The sequence below is a fragment of the Ostrea edulis genome, chromosome 2, assembly GCF_947568905.1.
Source record: "Ostrea edulis chromosome 2, xbOstEdul1.1, whole genome shotgun sequence".
Classification (NCBI taxonomy): domain Eukaryota; kingdom Metazoa; phylum Mollusca; class Bivalvia; order Ostreida; family Ostreidae; genus Ostrea; species Ostrea edulis.
The window spans coordinates 69,729,921-69,747,005 of record NC_079165.1 but is presented as its reverse complement, the minus strand read 5'-3'; the positions used below and the strand labels follow the sequence as shown (position 1 = coordinate 69,747,005).

Sequence of the window (17,085 nt, the reverse complement as noted above, 5' to 3'; positions counted from 1 at the left end):
GATAACAAGCTTGGCGGAGCAGACGATTGAATTGATTGAATATTGTTTAACGTCCCTCTCGAGAATATTTCACTCATATGGAGACGTCACCACTGCCGGTGAAGGGCTGCAAAATGTATGCCTATGCTCGGCACTTATGGCCCTCCAGCATAGAGAGGGATCTTTATCGTGCTACACCTGCTATGACACGGGGCCTCGGTTTTTGCGGTCTGATCGTAAGGACCGCCCCCATTTAGTCGCCTCTTACGACAAACAAGGGGTACTAAGGACCTATTCTAACCCGCATACGGAGCAGATGAAGAATTGTGCATGCTGTACATGATGTTTAATGAAAAACACCTTTATTATACAAAATTGGTACTCCTTTTGGTGTAAACAACATTTGGGACTAATACACGGAGCTTATTATCGGTTATTCATAAAATCATTTTGCACCATTGCGGAGATCCTATGGAATTGTAGCTCTATCCCGACAACGTCAGAATAAAAAAAAATCGGATAGAGCTACATTATTGCAGCTAACCAGCAACCTAACCAATACTAGTAGTCCAAATCAACTATTTTATGTCCCGTTTGAAAATTCTCCATTCCTGAAGGACTTCATCGGCTTTAGGGAAATTTTATTTACAATGTAAAACTTATACGGTACCAATTTTGATGCACCAGATGCGCATTTCGACAAATAATGTCTCTTCAGTGATGCTCAACCGAAATGTTTGAAATCCGAAATAACTATGAAGTTTTAGAGCTAAATATAGCCAAAAACCGCGTGCCAAAAAAGTGGAGCCAAATTCGTCCAAGGATAAGAGCTATGCATGAGGGAGATAATCCTTAATTTTGAAATGAATTTCTAAATTTTATAACAGCAATTAATATACATCCGTACTTTCAAGCTAGTAACGAAGTACTTAGCTACTGGGCTGTAGAGACCCTCGGGGACTAACAGTCCACCAGCAGAGGCCTCGACCCAGGGGTCATAATGTAAAACTTATACGTACCAATTTTGATGCACCAGATGCGCATTTCGACAAATAATGTCTCTTCAGTGATGCTCAACCGAAATGTTTGAAATCCGAAATAACTATGAAGTTTTAGAGCTAAATATAGCCAAAAACAGCGTGCCAAAACTGTGGAGCCAAATTTGTCCAAGGATAAGAGCTATGCATGAGGGAGATAATCCTTAATTTTGAGTTTACGTCATCGGATTTCACTGATGTATTATATTTACATTCACTGATTTTTTTCTGTTACATTTCTTTTGAAATTGACATTGTTTTCATCATAGACTATGAGTACATGTTTGTTGCAAACTAGTTCGATCCGGTCTTTTAGTAACATCTGCTCATGTAAACATGACCAAATATGGAGCTTCGTCAAAGTCAAATGGTGCATTAGCTCTTCCGTTTTAAGTAACGAAATGGTCAACAATTTGATATTTCAGCATTTACATCTAGTTTATATTTTAATAAAACTACATAAAAATATAAATCTAAAAAAGATAAAATGTCTCTCTTTGTTATTCTATCGGGTGACGAAGGAAGCTAGCATTGCAGAAACAATTTTTACGCGGGTTATGATTTTACCCTGTTATGCTAGCTACCTTCATCACCCATTAAACAACAAAGAAAACACTTCACTGTTTAATATTAAGCCCATCGCAATGAGTTGTGGAAGGGATATAGAAATCCTGCTACATGTGTGATTGAGATTGTTATGTCCCGTTGAGAATTTTCCCCTCAGAAGTATCACAACTAGACCTACATGTATGCTTAGCGCTTACAGCCGTAGCATTGAGGATTCTTTAACGTGCCAACGCCTGCCGCGACCTCTTTTTAAAGTCGTATCCGAAAGATCCGTGAATCTCCCTTATAAATGTTGAGCGTTTGAATCGCAATCACTATTTATGTTTACGCCTTGTGTTTGACGTGGTCATGGCACGAGCGGGGCTAGAACTCACGTGACCATCAGCGGTTACAAATCAAACACGCTCGACATTTCGAAATATTGATTGGTTGTGTGTTGTTTAACGTCCCTCTCGAGAATCTTAAACTCATATGGAGACGTCACCATTGCCGGTGAAGGGCTGCAAAATTTAGGCCATTGAGCAAGACGGTATCTTTATCGTGCCACACCTTCTGTGACACGGGACCTCGGTTTTTGCGGTCTCATCCGAAAGACCGCCCCCATTTAATCGCCTCTTACGATACGCATGGGGTACTGAGGACCAATTCTAACCCGGATCCCCACGTAAATATAAGAATCACGGAATTTTCGTATATGACCCTATAAAATGCGGTAGGCGTTGGCAGCGATATAGATTTTGGTGACAACAAGACAGATTTTTGAAGTGTCATTTTCACTAACGTTAAAATGTTAGGGTAACCTTAACACTGTTGCGGGGTTGATTCTCTGATAATTGAGTGCACTGTATGTTTCTCAGCTGTTCTCTTGTTGATATTGTTTTCTATTGCAGATTTTTCGACTCGTGTTATGATAATCCCAGACTTACAGTGTACTTTCCCGGTGCCAAAATATCGGAAGCACCCGAAATACAGTGTTACAGCGTGGCACACAGATATTACCAATTGCCTTTGGAGGTCAGAAAACTGTTCAACACAGCAAAAACCAGGATTTACGAATTAAATACAACGGATGATCGACCATTTCAGGTTTGTTTTTAATATGAATGCTTTATTTATGATATGAAATCATTGGTCATTGCGTGATTTCCGGGTAGCACTTGAATTATTTCCTCATAAAATGATTGTGAATACGTCAAAGCATTTATCAGATGTTCCAAGTGCGGGATCATCGAAATTTGATAAGTTTATGTACATGTATTTGTGGAAGGAAAATATCTCAGATTGAAATCGACCATTAATGTCTTTCGTTGTTGTATGAAAAATATCAATTTATCAAAGTACTTAATCTAATAAGGAAAGACGAAGAGCAAGAAGGTATCTTTATCGTGCCACACCTTCTGTGACACGGGACCTCGGTTTTTGCGGTCTCATCCGAAAGACCGCCTCATTTAGTCGCCTCTTACGACAAGCAAGGGGGTACTGGGGACCTATTTTAACCCGGATCCCCACGGGATGGTTAGTTGGTTGTATATTCTTTAACGTCTCGTTCGAGCATTTTTCACTCATATGGAAACGTCAGGTGACAATGGAATATTGCTACATAAATATGGGAGGTTTGCCTATCGAGAAGCTGGAGTAGGGACGTCCCGACCTTTGTCATAAAATTGACATCACGCGTTAAAGGCCACAGCAATCTAGTATTTACGCTGATTTGACCAGAATTCAGTTATACGTTGGCGACGATTGCAAACTGAAACAACTACTTATGCCAGGTTCTGAGTCATACTCGATTTGGACCCTTCTAGGAGCGGAAGGGTCGGAATTGATGCATCTCAATCGAGTGCACAGAATAGTCCTAATATGGCAGGTTATGAATTGCAGCGTTCAGCAAATACTGCCGTAGCGGCCTTTCTAAAAATTTCAGTCTAGATAAACATTAAATTTCAGAACTTATAGAAATTATTTTAACATTTTAGCGTGTGCTTCACACTCAGCAATGGAAGTAAAAATTAAATCTTAAGGTGGCTCATTAAGCCTTGAAAGAGTTTCCATCTCAACTTCGCACGAAATTATTAAATGATGAAAGATATGATATGGCATAAGTACATACATCAAAAAGGCAAAGAATATGCTATATATTATTGTGAATTTTTGGGGGAAAAACATGATTTTCAAAAATTTATTTCTTTAAATATGAACAAAAGACTGGTGGATTTAAACTCGGGATCAGCGATTCTTTATCCACTCAGTTATACTATGAATCGAATGCTACAAATAATTTCACAAAACATTTTAATCACCATCTTGTGACGTAATGTCATGAACAGTATAAGTTTTGGTATAGTGAGCTACCTTTAAAGAAAAATTGAACATAACAAAAATTAACTGCAATATACCAACAACAAAAAATTCAATAAAAAGGTTCATTTCTCTAAATCATGGTGCTTCCATCCTTAGAAGTGAACGATAATTTATTCAGTGGTTGATCATCCCAAAAAGGAAGATCGCTGACGGAATACTTATTCTGGAATACGAAAGGTCCCAATTGAATGCAGCCATGATTTTTGGAGTCCCAAGTGGCGTTCCACAATGCCTTTACTCCTTTAAGAACACCACAGACATTTTACATGTCATGACTTTGACATGATACTGTTATGTAACATCCCCATCCGATGGTTTACGAAAAATATATAAAGAAAGAAATTACTGCAGTACGGGAATTAATAGCATAATTTAAACAATTTCCTCTTTTCATCGTCAGGTAAATATGAACCACATACCAATATAACAGAAATAACTATTTAAACCGTATATAGTATCAATATCGGTATATTTGGTTGGTTGTATATTGTTCAAAGGTTCACTAGAGAATCTTTCACTCATATGGAGACGTCGCCATTGTCGACGAAGGGCTGCAAAATTTAGGCCTATGCTCGGCGCAAACGGCCTTTAAGCAGGAAGGGGTCATTATCGTGCCACACCTACTGTGACATGGGGCCTCAGGTTTTTGCGGTCTCATGCGAAGAACCGCCCCATTTAGTCGCCTCTTAGGACAAGCAAGGTGTACTGAGGACCTATTCTAACCCGGATCCCCACGGTACAATACACTCAATATATGCGTTCTGGGAGATGCTTAACGTACACATGGTTCTGTACTTAAAGGAGCTATGACGTAGGATTTCTTCATTGCAAAATATGAAATATTCATATTAGGGTCGCTAATTAATATGTAGATGAATGTATTTGAATTGAATTGGAAAATATATGACTTCATATTGTGTTTAATTTCTATTTCAGCTGAAAGTGAATGATATAACAACGGTAAGCTTTATTTTATGTTCTACATTTAATATAATGAACAAGTGAAGGTACATAAAGCTGTATGACCCGATGTTCATGGATTATTTTTGTACATAATTACATGTACATTAAAGCAGATTAATTACTTTATAAAGTTATTAACTTTCCCTTAATTACATGGTTGAAAACATCTGCATGTAAAAGAAAACAGTGCGAATATTATTTAGAAAGTAAATATAGTGGGTACATATATAAATCATCCCATAAGAGACGTCCCAACATGATGTATTAACTCATACGCAACTGTCTAGATTTAAGGCTGAAAGAGCGTAAAACAACGAATTACTAAGAGGTATTTGATATTTTTATTTCTATTAAACTTATGGTACGGTATTATTAAAATAAAATACACAGCTTTACACAGATAAGACCACCGATGACCTGAAAGTTTGAACTGGTCATGTGACTGTCACTTGAAATGGCAGAGTGACGCGTTTATTCGTAAACATCGATTTAAAATCAAATTATCTGGGTTAAAACAGGTGAAATAATTTATGATATGTCGTACAGTCTCATAACTACATACGTGCGATGATTTAATAGCGTTTTTACGAGATGGAAAAAAATATTGTAATTCGGACCATACAGCTATAAAGTCAGCATTTCGCAAATTCTATAGACGTTATATTATCGTTTGTCAATACAACTTATCAGTGGGTTAAATGTTGTATGAAGTATCAGATACTGATCGTTAGACCGTTCTTGGCCTATTGATTGTGACTACGAATAACTCCGTTTACCTGATCAAGATATAGGGCTCACGGCGGGTGTGACCAGTCGACAGGAGATGTCTATTCCTCTAAAGCACCTGATCTCATCTCTGGTATGTCCAGGGGTCCGTGTTAGCCCAGTTCTTTATTTTATATTCCTAATAGGAGTTATGAGATTGATCACTTAGTTATCTTCACCTTTCATTTCATATGGGTATACCAAGATAAGACTGTGTCAAGCTCGATTTGGAATGACCTTGACCTTTTATGTATAGTTCATATAACAGAATTTTGTATGGACCATAATTTTTTGTCTTTTGACATAGCCTTTTGATATTTGGCAAGTTTAAATTTACTATCATAAATTCGAAACACTGTTCCTTCGTTGAAGCACATATACATAAAGGTGACAGTCAGGTACCGTAACTCTTAATTTTTCACTTTAAAGATGATCCCGAGAATGTTTTGTAAAAACCATGGAAGAGGAGATATCAGTTTTAGTGTGCTAAATCAATTCTTCCTCGTTAACTCTTTATTTTATTTTCTGATTTATAGTTGCATCTCTTTAGAAGGGAAGATTGTGATTTGGTATTTAAAAGGATTTGAGTTGTCTGAATTTTGGTTCACACTAGATATATTAAAACAAAAAGAATTTGTCTCTTGTGGTAGAGAAAGCTGGTTGTTGAATTAGAAGACGTGTTTTTGGCAGACGAGGATTACCTGATGTGCAGCTTTGATGATAAACAGTCGTGGATGAGATATGCTGTTAGGCCGGTATGCATGAATTCGTATACAACCTGTAGTATACCATTTGCTTTGTTTTTGGTGTTATGAACATTTACAAGAATTAAAATGTTTTAAAAATGAATTTGCACAAAATTGTTCATTCTCATAACGACTAATTTCAGATGGATGGTAAATTAACATGCACTCTCCCAAAGCTTCCAACCCAATGTTTTGTAATAAGTAAACAGGGACACACACAAATAGAAGAGGACGTTTTATCTCATTTCCCAGACATCGAGCTTCATCAGATAAGAAGAGAGGGTTGCTCCATTTTCTTGCAAGCAGACCGAAGAATACGTCTCTCGTTTCCACCAGAATGTGTCGAAGATAACTGTGATATATATGTAATGGCGAGTAGAAATTTCATCCTACACAGCTGTAATAAAGTGTATTGACGTTCGTTGTAATGTACATATTATATTTCTACGTACATGTAACGAAGGATAGAACATACTAATTTTACCACATTTACCCATCAACATCCCTTATTATTTCAGATGGATCTACCCAAGATGCAGATTTGTCCATTCCTACATGTATATGTCACAGGGATTATCAAACAGCCCGTAGAAATCAGTTTGCCTATAATTTATAAAAGTCATCTTCAACACAAATACGGTAATATTTAAAGATGCAATGAATACTGCACATTTACAATTTTTATGCTTCCCGAAATATTTTCGGGAGAGCATACAGTCGTCTGTCCGTCCGAGCCCATATCTCTTATGATGAATTTCTGATGGAAGGTTACTGATCACAAGTATTCCTTGTGACGGGGACTTTTGTACCTTTAAGCCCCTTTCACATATTCACGGATCAGGAGCAGGTCGATGCAAAATTTTAGGAATCCAGGATGATCCGGCATCTTTGGGTGTTGTGACGTCGTAATGCCGGTGTCAATACGGTCTTTTCACGATGCTGACAGAAAAAACGCCGGTTTCTTTACGGATAAGTACGGTAGCTACCCATATGTCCCCGGAAAAAAAAAATCCTGGTCAGTGTCAGCATGATCACGGATCTTGCGGAAGATCACGGTTTCCGCCTGTCCATCCACGGTTGTTTTACGGAGATACGTGATGTCCATGGATTATCAGTCTTTCTCCCCTGCGTTTATCGTGTCTGTCTGTGTACTTACCGGGAACAATCTGTCGACATCCATGTTTTTTCAGCAGAAGTTTGATACACGAATGACCCCGGACTTTACACTTACTTTGGTGGTTACACGAATTTCTCGGTTGATACACGGACCTCTCGATTGATACACAGTATTTACACGGATTAATATGGAGGATTTTCTTCCGGGACGGTCCGGGGTAACGGTTAAACATGTTTAATTATTCCCGGTTTGGGTTTACCAAAACCGGTTGGTCCCGGAAGACGCCGGCTGCATATATACGGTTTGCACACGGTGAAGACGGATTGTCACGGACCATCACTGATTGTCAATCCGGGATGATCCGGTGTCTCATCCGTGAATGTGGGAAAAGGACTTAAGTAAAAAAGAAAGTTCCTTATTTCAACAGTTCTTGAATACCTTACATATGTATCAATCGGTCATTTCAACAATGTTTTCCTTAGGACCTAGGTCATTTTGGAAAGGTCATATTTACTCACAACAATAAAGAGTTCCTTATTAGAACAGCTTCTGATCAGTTATTAATCATGCATCACACAAATTAATAGGCAAAAGGCTTTCAAACTAAGGTCACTCAGTCATTTTTTTTTTTAAAACCCTTCCTTTGAACAATATTTCAACAGTTATTGATCATTGCGTGAGTCATTCGTCATATGAAGTAGTTCATTGGTTTGATGCAGTTAAGGGAGCATACCATCATGATCTTGTATTTTGTCGATTTTAGCTCACCTGAACCAGAGGCTGAAATGCGTTTTTAAATCAATTTTTGTCCGTTGTATGTCGAATTGTCGGCACTATATCCTTTTCACAATTCCATCTTCCTCTCCAGAGCTATGGGGACCAATTTCAAACAAATTCAGCACAGAGTATCTTTGGATGACGATGATTTAAGTTTATTCAAATGAAGGTTCATTTTACATTCCATTGGTAGATAATCATGGAAAAGAAAAAATGGGTTGTGGCTATTGAAAGAACACATAAAATGTATGGGGAAGCTTACTAAATTTATGAAAATTCACGTTTCTCTTAAGCATGGCCATCTTCACTAGCCAAGGGTTAACGATCCGCTCCGCTTCTACAACGTGTTGTAGAGAAGCGGAGCGGATCGTAAACCCATGGCTAGCGAAGATGAAGCATGGCTGGCACCCAGGGGTAGGATGGGGTTTCAATAGGGGATTAAAGTGCATAGAAAACACTTTTCAAAATATTCTTGAAAACAGCAGGACCACAACTAGTTATATTAATATAAACTATTGATATAATTTAGTTTGCTAATACAAACTCTAATTAGGTCAACTGCTGTTTGACGTGTCACATACCAATTGTTGGGCCGTTCTTGGCACACTGATTTTGACTACGGATTACGCCGTGATTGATGATGGTTTTGCGCAGTTTTGGCAATATTTTAGCCATTGTACGGCGGATTACTGAATACTCCGTGTACCGTACCTGATCAAGACATACAATGTGGGGCTCATGACGGGTGTGACCGGTTGATAGGGGATGCTTACTCCTCCTTGACACCTGATCCCACCTCATGCAACAGTGGCATGATTAGTTATATTCACATGCAAGTAATGTCAGAAAATGCAGATTTAATTTGTTGCCCCTGAGGTTAGGGTAGGATCACATTGGGGGATCAAAGTTTTAACATGAGAATTTATAGTAAAGAGTGGGGTTTTCTTGAACCGCTACATGTAGGTTATGTTAGTCATGTTGATAGGCAACCAAGTAGTGCAGATTCAATCTCGATCAAAAATGAAAATGAATAAAAGCAGGGGCAATCCCACTCGGTTGAGCATTGTGGCCCATGAGCCTCTTATTTATATTATCAACTAACAAAAAGGAGATCAAACTTGAATGTAAATTTTACAGTAATACATCCATTAGGTTTTAAGAATGTCGAGAAGCTGATTATAATTAGAGAGGGACATAATGACTGGATGACCTTGAACTCGGTACTAAAATTGGATGCTGCTGGATTTACGTTTGAAACCATTTCTATTCCATCGAAGTAAGTATATAGTGGAAAATGGATCCAGATCTGCATTTCCTCAAATTCCATAGTTAAATATATGAATAAAATTATATAATTTGAATTTTCAGAGTGTCGGCAGTTTTCGGGATAAAAGAGGCTGCACTACCCTGGGTATATTGAACACCAAATAATCACCGTAATTCAATGCTGGTATAAGTGCATCCTTTCTGAAATGATTTAAAATTATATTTCAGGTTGAAAACCCACTTGATCGCACAGGTAGGACGTTAATATTTTCATATTTTGTCTTTTTGGGGTAATATTCTATAAAATTAGGTGAATATGCTTATTACCTTAAACTAAAGGGACTGGTTTATGTTTTCTGAGAATTTTTTACCCGTCATTTTAAACATTAGAAATAAATCATTTAAAGGTGACAACCAATTTTGAACCTTCTTAATGCAAAGCTATATTATGTATATCTAGAGAGAGAAGAGAGAGAGAGAAATTACAGAAAATTGCATAGTATATAGATAATAAGTAGAATCCCGCTCGCGTCGGTAAGTGAGAAAGTTTCCCGGTTTACTTGCGGAAGGTCGGTGGTCTCTTCCCAGGTGCATGTACATTGTATCTGGGATCTTTCTTCCACCAATAAAAACTGGGCGCCACCAGAAAACTGAAAAATTGTTGAGTGTGGCGGAAAACATCAATCAATCATAAACCTAGATCGATAATCGTACCTTTTAAAACATTTGTAAATAATAACAATACCCCAATCTTTGTTTTCGCAACAAATAACTACATGAACTACTAATTGTAACGGGGACCGATACAGCTGTTCCCCAAACATTCCCCCATTTAGGAAGTGGTGTTATTTGTTTCAGTACAATTGGTTTTGACCATACCAATCTGTGAATCATGTGAATATATAACTATTTTATAACGTTCAGTCCATTTCATGCTAATACAAATCAGCTATAGACATCTGAGAATTTTGTGCACGTGCGCGTATGTGGATGCACGTGCTGATGAGTAATTTGATATGTCGATACATTAAAAGTCCAATTATATGAGCTGTTCTAAGCAAAAACCCCCCTTATGTCACCCCACCGTATTTTTACGTCACAATTCATTTTGTGAAGCATACAATATTCATATGAATATTTTAAAAGATACATGCACTACTAGATCCAGGATTTGTGGTTACGGAGGGCGCAACTTTATGGGGATGGGGGCCGTCTTGAGGCCCCCAGTGGGTCCAGGGCAAAGCCCTGGTGGGGACCCAAGAACAACACCCACAGAAGCTCCTGGATTTTATAGGGCTTGAAATATGTCTCATATTTAGTCATTTGTACTATTTTCTATCATTTTTAGTAAGATAAAATTGATAAAATGAAGCACATTTTAAGGGTTTTTGAGGAAAAAGTCAAGTTCTCCAAATAAAGTAATTCAAGAAATTAAAAGATTTTGTTATTTAATTTTCCGTGAGTGGAAGGAATTATCGCTTCTTTTATCGTTTAGTACATTTTTCTAAACAAAAGACCACGATTTACATTAGATTTGAAAATTTTGAAACTCGCCACTGGATACACATGAATACTACTTAAACATCTTGAGATTTTACATATACGTAGTTGTACTCATGTATATCATCCGATGCGTAATTTCAGACAAATGGTCTCGAAAGAATTATGAATAATTTAACCACATACATGTATATCCACAAACAAACAAACAATAAATAAAAAAATGTGCTAGTCATCAGGTGAGTCTGAAGGTAGTATTATATTTCGTTAAACCTTTGTAAAGACAAACGCTGAGGACAACGCCCACACTGCTTCTCAAAAGTGACTTAACGTCAAAGCAATAAAACGACGCCAAAGCAATAAAACGACGTCATTGCTCAAATATAGTTACTGTCTTTGATTACCTGTAAAATATTAACGACACTGAATATATCTTTAATAGTTTTCGGGAATGATGTCTATGGTGTATACATTCATTTAACATCAAAAAATAATTTTCGAAAAGAATTCACATAAGGGGGGTTTTTGCTTGGAACAGCTCAATTATGACTACAAGAGAAGTTTCACAACAGTTCAATGAAAAACGAGAAATTGACAGCAACTCAAAACTACGAGAACTGAAATCAATGCATGTGCATACACGCGCACATGAGTAGGACACAGCATTTTGTTGATGATATTAAAGCTGTATGGTCAGAATTACAATATTTTTTTCCATCTCGTAAAAATGCTATTAAATCATCGCACGTATGTAGTTATGAGACTGTACGACATATCATAAATTATTTCACCTGTTTTAACCCAAATAATTTGATTTTAAATCGATGTTTACAAATAACCGCGTCACTCTGCCATTTCAAGTGACAGTCACGTGACCAGTTCAAACTTTCAGATCATCGGTGATCTTATCTGTGTAAAGCTGTGTATTTTGTTATAACAGTACCGTACCATAAGTTTAATAGAAATAAAAATATCAAATACCTCTTAGTAATTCGTTGTTTTACGCTCTTTCAGCCTTAAAACTAGACAGTTGCGTATGAGTTAATACATCATGTTGGGATTCCCCTGACGCGCGTGGGTCTATTTATAGACGTCTATTATGGGATGATTTATATATGTAGCCACTATATTTACTTTCTAAATAATATTCGCACTGTTTTCTTTTACATGCAGATGTTTTCAAGCATGTAATTAAGGGAAAGTTAACTTTATAAAGTAATTAATCTGCTTTAAAGTAATTATGTACAAAAATAATACATGAACATCGGGTCATACAGCTTTAAATTGACATTTGAACGATATACTTACTGTATGAATTAGATATCGATTGCTTCGTTTATAAGAAAGTGAAGGGGTTTTTAAAACCGCCAATCAGAATTTAGCGCACGTGCATGCTCGTACGGGGAAAGTAATTTTGACACCATCAATAAATGGAGAGGCCAAAAACATATCTGCAACCTAAATTTCAAAACTATTCATTGCAATCTAAAAATATTATAGCCCAATACTTTAATTTAGACATAAAAAATTGAAATGCACGCGTAATCACACGCACGTGATTTTGATAATGGAATGTTTGTTGACACCATTCATTTGAGCCTTGAATTCAAAAGTTATGGCCATTTTAGTAAACGAAAAATGAAAGAAAAGCTATGCACGTGCATACACGCGCACCCGAGTATGACTCAGCATCAGTGTTGACGTCATTCAATAGATATATTTACAGTGTAAATTTCATAGTGTTTCCATCGTTTATAAGAAAGTGATGGCGATTTGCAAATCTTCTCATCAGAATTTAGCACACGTGTATGGACTTGCTGGAAAGTTATTGTGACTATAGATTTCAGTTAAGAATATCAAAATACATTTATAACCTAAGTTTCTAAAGATTCTGTTGGAAAATAAAAAAGTTATAGTCATTCAAAGAATTGAACCTTCAAAAGACAATGTGCGCGTTTACAATTTTTTTGACACTGATCTGTAGATATTTGACATGTCTACCTATCCTGAAAATATCATTAGATTTCCATTAATAACGTGAAATTTTGTATTCAATCAAATTGAAATTCACGTGCAAAATTGTAATTTTGACAATTAAGGGTCTCAAGTTATACCTCAATATAAAAATGAAACAAATGCATTGAGAAAAAAAAAAAAAAAAAAGTAAGACGGATTCCAAAGTTTGTAAACAAAAAATCCAATGCACATGTACGCATTTTCAAACAAAATGACATTCGTTCCGCACATCTACATATGCTATACTATCATCCTTAAAAGGTTTTATATTGATCCCGTAAGTGGTTTCTGAGAGCACCCGTCGACAAAAAAGTCACAAGAAGAAAGAGAGAATAATAATAAGAAACAGAGAAAAACCAAATGAATATGTTCCCAAACTTTGTTTGGGGAACATAATAAACTCTTTAAAATGAGCTTTTGTCACGATGTATAAAATTAGTTTGTGTGTGAAACCCTTTAAAAACATAAGACAGTGTATTTTGATAATTTTGAAAAACAGAAAATCAAAATTTGAGGGTGATCTTAATCTCTTTAAAGCAATACAAGCTCTAACTGACGATACGAGGGCTGTTGGATATGTAATGTGTATTGTACCACGGAGCGATAACGCTTTGCACCATTCCGTGGATGGTGACACTCATGAATAGCTCTATTCAATACCTTTCCAACGGTACAGAGTCCGTCAAAGATGCAGCAAAATCTGGCCGACCTGTGACTATAACAGGCAAGGCAAAAGTCAGGGAAATAATTGAAAGTGATGGCAGAATAATACACAATTCGTAATATTGCAAAATCTCTTGACATATCGCTATCGCGGGTGCATTTCATTTTGAAAGTACGAAATATTTCTGCCAGATAAATAACGCAGATATTGACAGATGACCAAAACCTGGTAGACAATTTGCAGACATTGTTACTAGTGACGAAACATGGGTTCACTATTTCGAACTAGTAAGAGAAATGGCTAACTAAACACGGTAGATCAAGAAGGACTGTATTTGCCAAAAGAACCATAAGCACAAAGAAGGTTCTTTATTGCATATTCTTCTCATGTGATGGACCGTGGGGATCCGGGTTAGAATAGGTCCTCAGTACCCCCTTGCTTGTCGTAAGAGGCACCTAAATGGGGCGGTCCTTCGGATGAGACCGCAAAAACCGAGGTCCCGTGTCGCAGCAGGTGTGGCACGATAAAGAACCCTCCCTGCTCAATGGCCATAAGCGTCGAGCATAGGCCTAAATTTTGCAGCCCTTCACCGCCAATGGTGACGTATCCATATGAGTGTAAAATTCTCGAGAGGGACGTAAGACAATATTCAATCAATCAGTCTCATGTGATGGTATAGACGTACAAATTCCGGTGTCGACGGGCCAACGTGTTACAGGTCGGTATTACCGAGGTGTTATATTAAAAAAGCTCAGGAAATACTATCATAAACGACGCACTGAGTCAGGATTTAGGCATGTTCGTCTACTTCAAGATAATGCTCCATCACATACACCTGAGCTTGTAAAGCAATTTTTGAAGTCGGAGATTGTTACCGTCTTGCCACATACACCATACTCTCCAGATCTAGCCCCATGCGACTTTTCCCTTTTCCCAAAACTTAAAAAATTCTTATCTGGTCGTCGTTACAAGTCACGACAAACCCTTGGCTCAGCCATCAGTCAGTGCCTGAGAGGTCTACCTAAATCAACGTGCAGTGACGCATTTCAGAAATGAATTCAGAGATTGAAATTATGTATTTCAAACCGCGGAGAATACTCTGAAGGGATGTAATGTTCATTTCACTATTTGAGTCGAATACTTTTGAGATATCTTACAATACACATTACAATCGGATTTCAAACATTTCGGTTGAGCATCACTGAAGAGACATTATTTGTGGAAATGCGCATCTGGTGCATCAAAATTGGTACCTTATAAGTTTTAAATTATGACCCCTGGGTCATTAGTAGTATATTGTTAACCTCCCAACATTTGTTGAAGTACGTTTAAGATCAAATATTTTGAAACTTAAGAAAGGTAAACCTAATGTTTGGAAAGAATCTCTGTTTAATGGGACCCTTTTCTTCCAGATACAAAGTTAATAAAGGCAATAAGTTTTAAATTATTACCCCTGGGCCGAGGCCTCTGCTGGTGGACTGTTAGTCCCCGAGGGTCTCTATAGCCCAATAGCTAAGTACTTCGTTACTAGCTAGAAAATACGGATGTATATTGAATTGCTGTTATAAAATTTACAAATTCATTTCAAAATTAAGGATTATCTCCCTCATGCATGGCTCTTATCCTTAGACGAATTTGACTCCACTTTTTTTGGCACGCTGTTTTTGGCTATAATAGCTCTAAAACTTCATTGCTATTACGGATTTCAAACATTTCGGTTGAGCATCACTGAAGTGACATTATTTGTCGAAATGCGCATCTGGTGCATCAAAATCGGTACCGTATAAGTTTTACATATCTAACAGCCTTCGTATAAAGATATACATATAAACAGACAAACAAACCAACATGGGTCTAAAATTTTTGTCTTTTTCATATTGTAAAGGATGTATGAAAACGTCACGATGAAAAATTCTTTGAGTTATCGCCTCTCAACACAAATATTGATGGGCACAGTAGACTTAGCCAACGGTGATTTGTGATTATAGAGTATATTGTTAACCTCCCAAAATTTGTTGAAGTACGTTTAAGATCAAATATTTTGAAACTTAAGAAAGGTAAACCTAATGTTTGGAAAGAATCTCTGTTTAATGGGACCTTTTTCTTCCAGATACAAAGTTAATAAAGGCAATCAATATGGTGTCGCGCTATAACAGTGTAGCTATCAAGTGGAGAAATATCGCTAAAAATCTGGATATAGCGATACCTCCTAGCTTTGCTGTATGTCAGACTGACAGCTACGAAGTTGTTACTCATCTTCCAAGTGACGACGATCAAAATGCTGAAGAAAGGAAGTTCACCCTCAACAGAGTCGTCGATATTCCAATCAGTGCTCAAGAAAAATGCCTCTATATTATGACAGAGTGGTATAGGTTGTTCCCGCGTGGTATAGTGGTTTCATCGCTGAAAAAAGTCCTGGAGGACTGTAATTTGCACTATATTGCAGGTAGTGTAAGCAAAACACAGAAATAAAAATGCAGTCACTATTTTAAAGCTACATGTAAACGTTAAGTAATGCACACGTACGACTTCATTCATTTTGAACATAGTTATAGAGAGTTGCTATTTCAACTTTAATTGTTTTGTTTTTTTCTTTTACAGAGCAACTTAGTGAAAGACTCTAAACAATGGGAAAGTTTCGACTAATTAAGTAAACCAAAAAAAAGGCGTGTTACATGTACGTTATTACGAAGATGAAAGTATAATTACATATAGTATACACCTCAGGTGTGTCCAGGGGTCCGTGTTTGCCCAACTATCTATTTTGTATTGCTTGTAGGAGTTATGAGATTGATCACTGTTCGTTGTCTTCACCTTTCATGTAGAATGTGAATCATTCATCAACATTTGTAATATTTGAACACCTGTTGTAAACGGATATTCTATTTGTACTACATTGTATTTCCATGAATTGCTGTTGTACATAGTCATTTAAAATCAATGTTAACTTCAAGAATATTTTAGTTATGCTATAGCAGGTTGCATTGATTGTTGGTCCAGTGCTAACAATAAAGCCATATATCCCCTTCATTTGTAATCCAAAACAGGTTCTTGGTTTTATTTAATGGACAGATTTCCACTTTTGTGTATATTTCTGATAGTTTCATATTCCTACATGATTTTGCGGAAGACCGTGGTTCGAATCCCGGCCGCGGCAGACCCAAGTCATTTAAAAGACATGTAGTAACAGTTCCATCGCCAAACGCTCGGCATCAGGAGTGAATGTCACGGGTCCTCGGAGATGACCTTAAAAACGGATGCCCCGGAATAGTAATTATCAAGAAGTCAAACATGTTCAATTGTTAATGCACGACGACGGATGATAAC

The 17,085-nt window shown here is 37.1% G+C and overlaps 1 protein-coding gene across 1 annotated transcript in view; it reads left to right on the top strand.

The window, feature by feature from the left end:
* LOC125680032 (uncharacterized) overlaps positions 1 to 16,778 on the top strand; it is a 63,624-nt gene extending 46,846 nt beyond the window's left edge. Inside the window, exons 21-30 of the mRNA XM_048919476.2 lie at positions 2,474 to 2,669; positions 4,881 to 4,904; positions 6,323 to 6,427; positions 6,562 to 6,789; positions 6,937 to 7,057; positions 9,465 to 9,588; positions 9,681 to 9,723; positions 9,807 to 9,831; positions 15,869 to 16,204; positions 16,360 to 16,778. Of these exons, the coding sequence (XP_048775433.2) occupies positions 2,474 to 2,669; positions 4,881 to 4,904; positions 6,323 to 6,427; positions 6,562 to 6,789; positions 6,937 to 7,057; positions 9,465 to 9,588; positions 9,681 to 9,723; positions 9,807 to 9,831; positions 15,869 to 16,204; positions 16,360 to 16,382 (1,225 nt within the window). The 3' untranslated portion in view covers positions 16,383 to 16,778. The remainder of the gene's footprint in view (positions 1 to 2,473; positions 2,670 to 4,880; positions 4,905 to 6,322; positions 6,428 to 6,561; positions 6,790 to 6,936; positions 7,058 to 9,464; positions 9,589 to 9,680; positions 9,724 to 9,806; positions 9,832 to 15,868; positions 16,205 to 16,359) is intronic.
* The last annotated feature ends 307 nt before the right edge of the window (positions 16,779 to 17,085 follow it).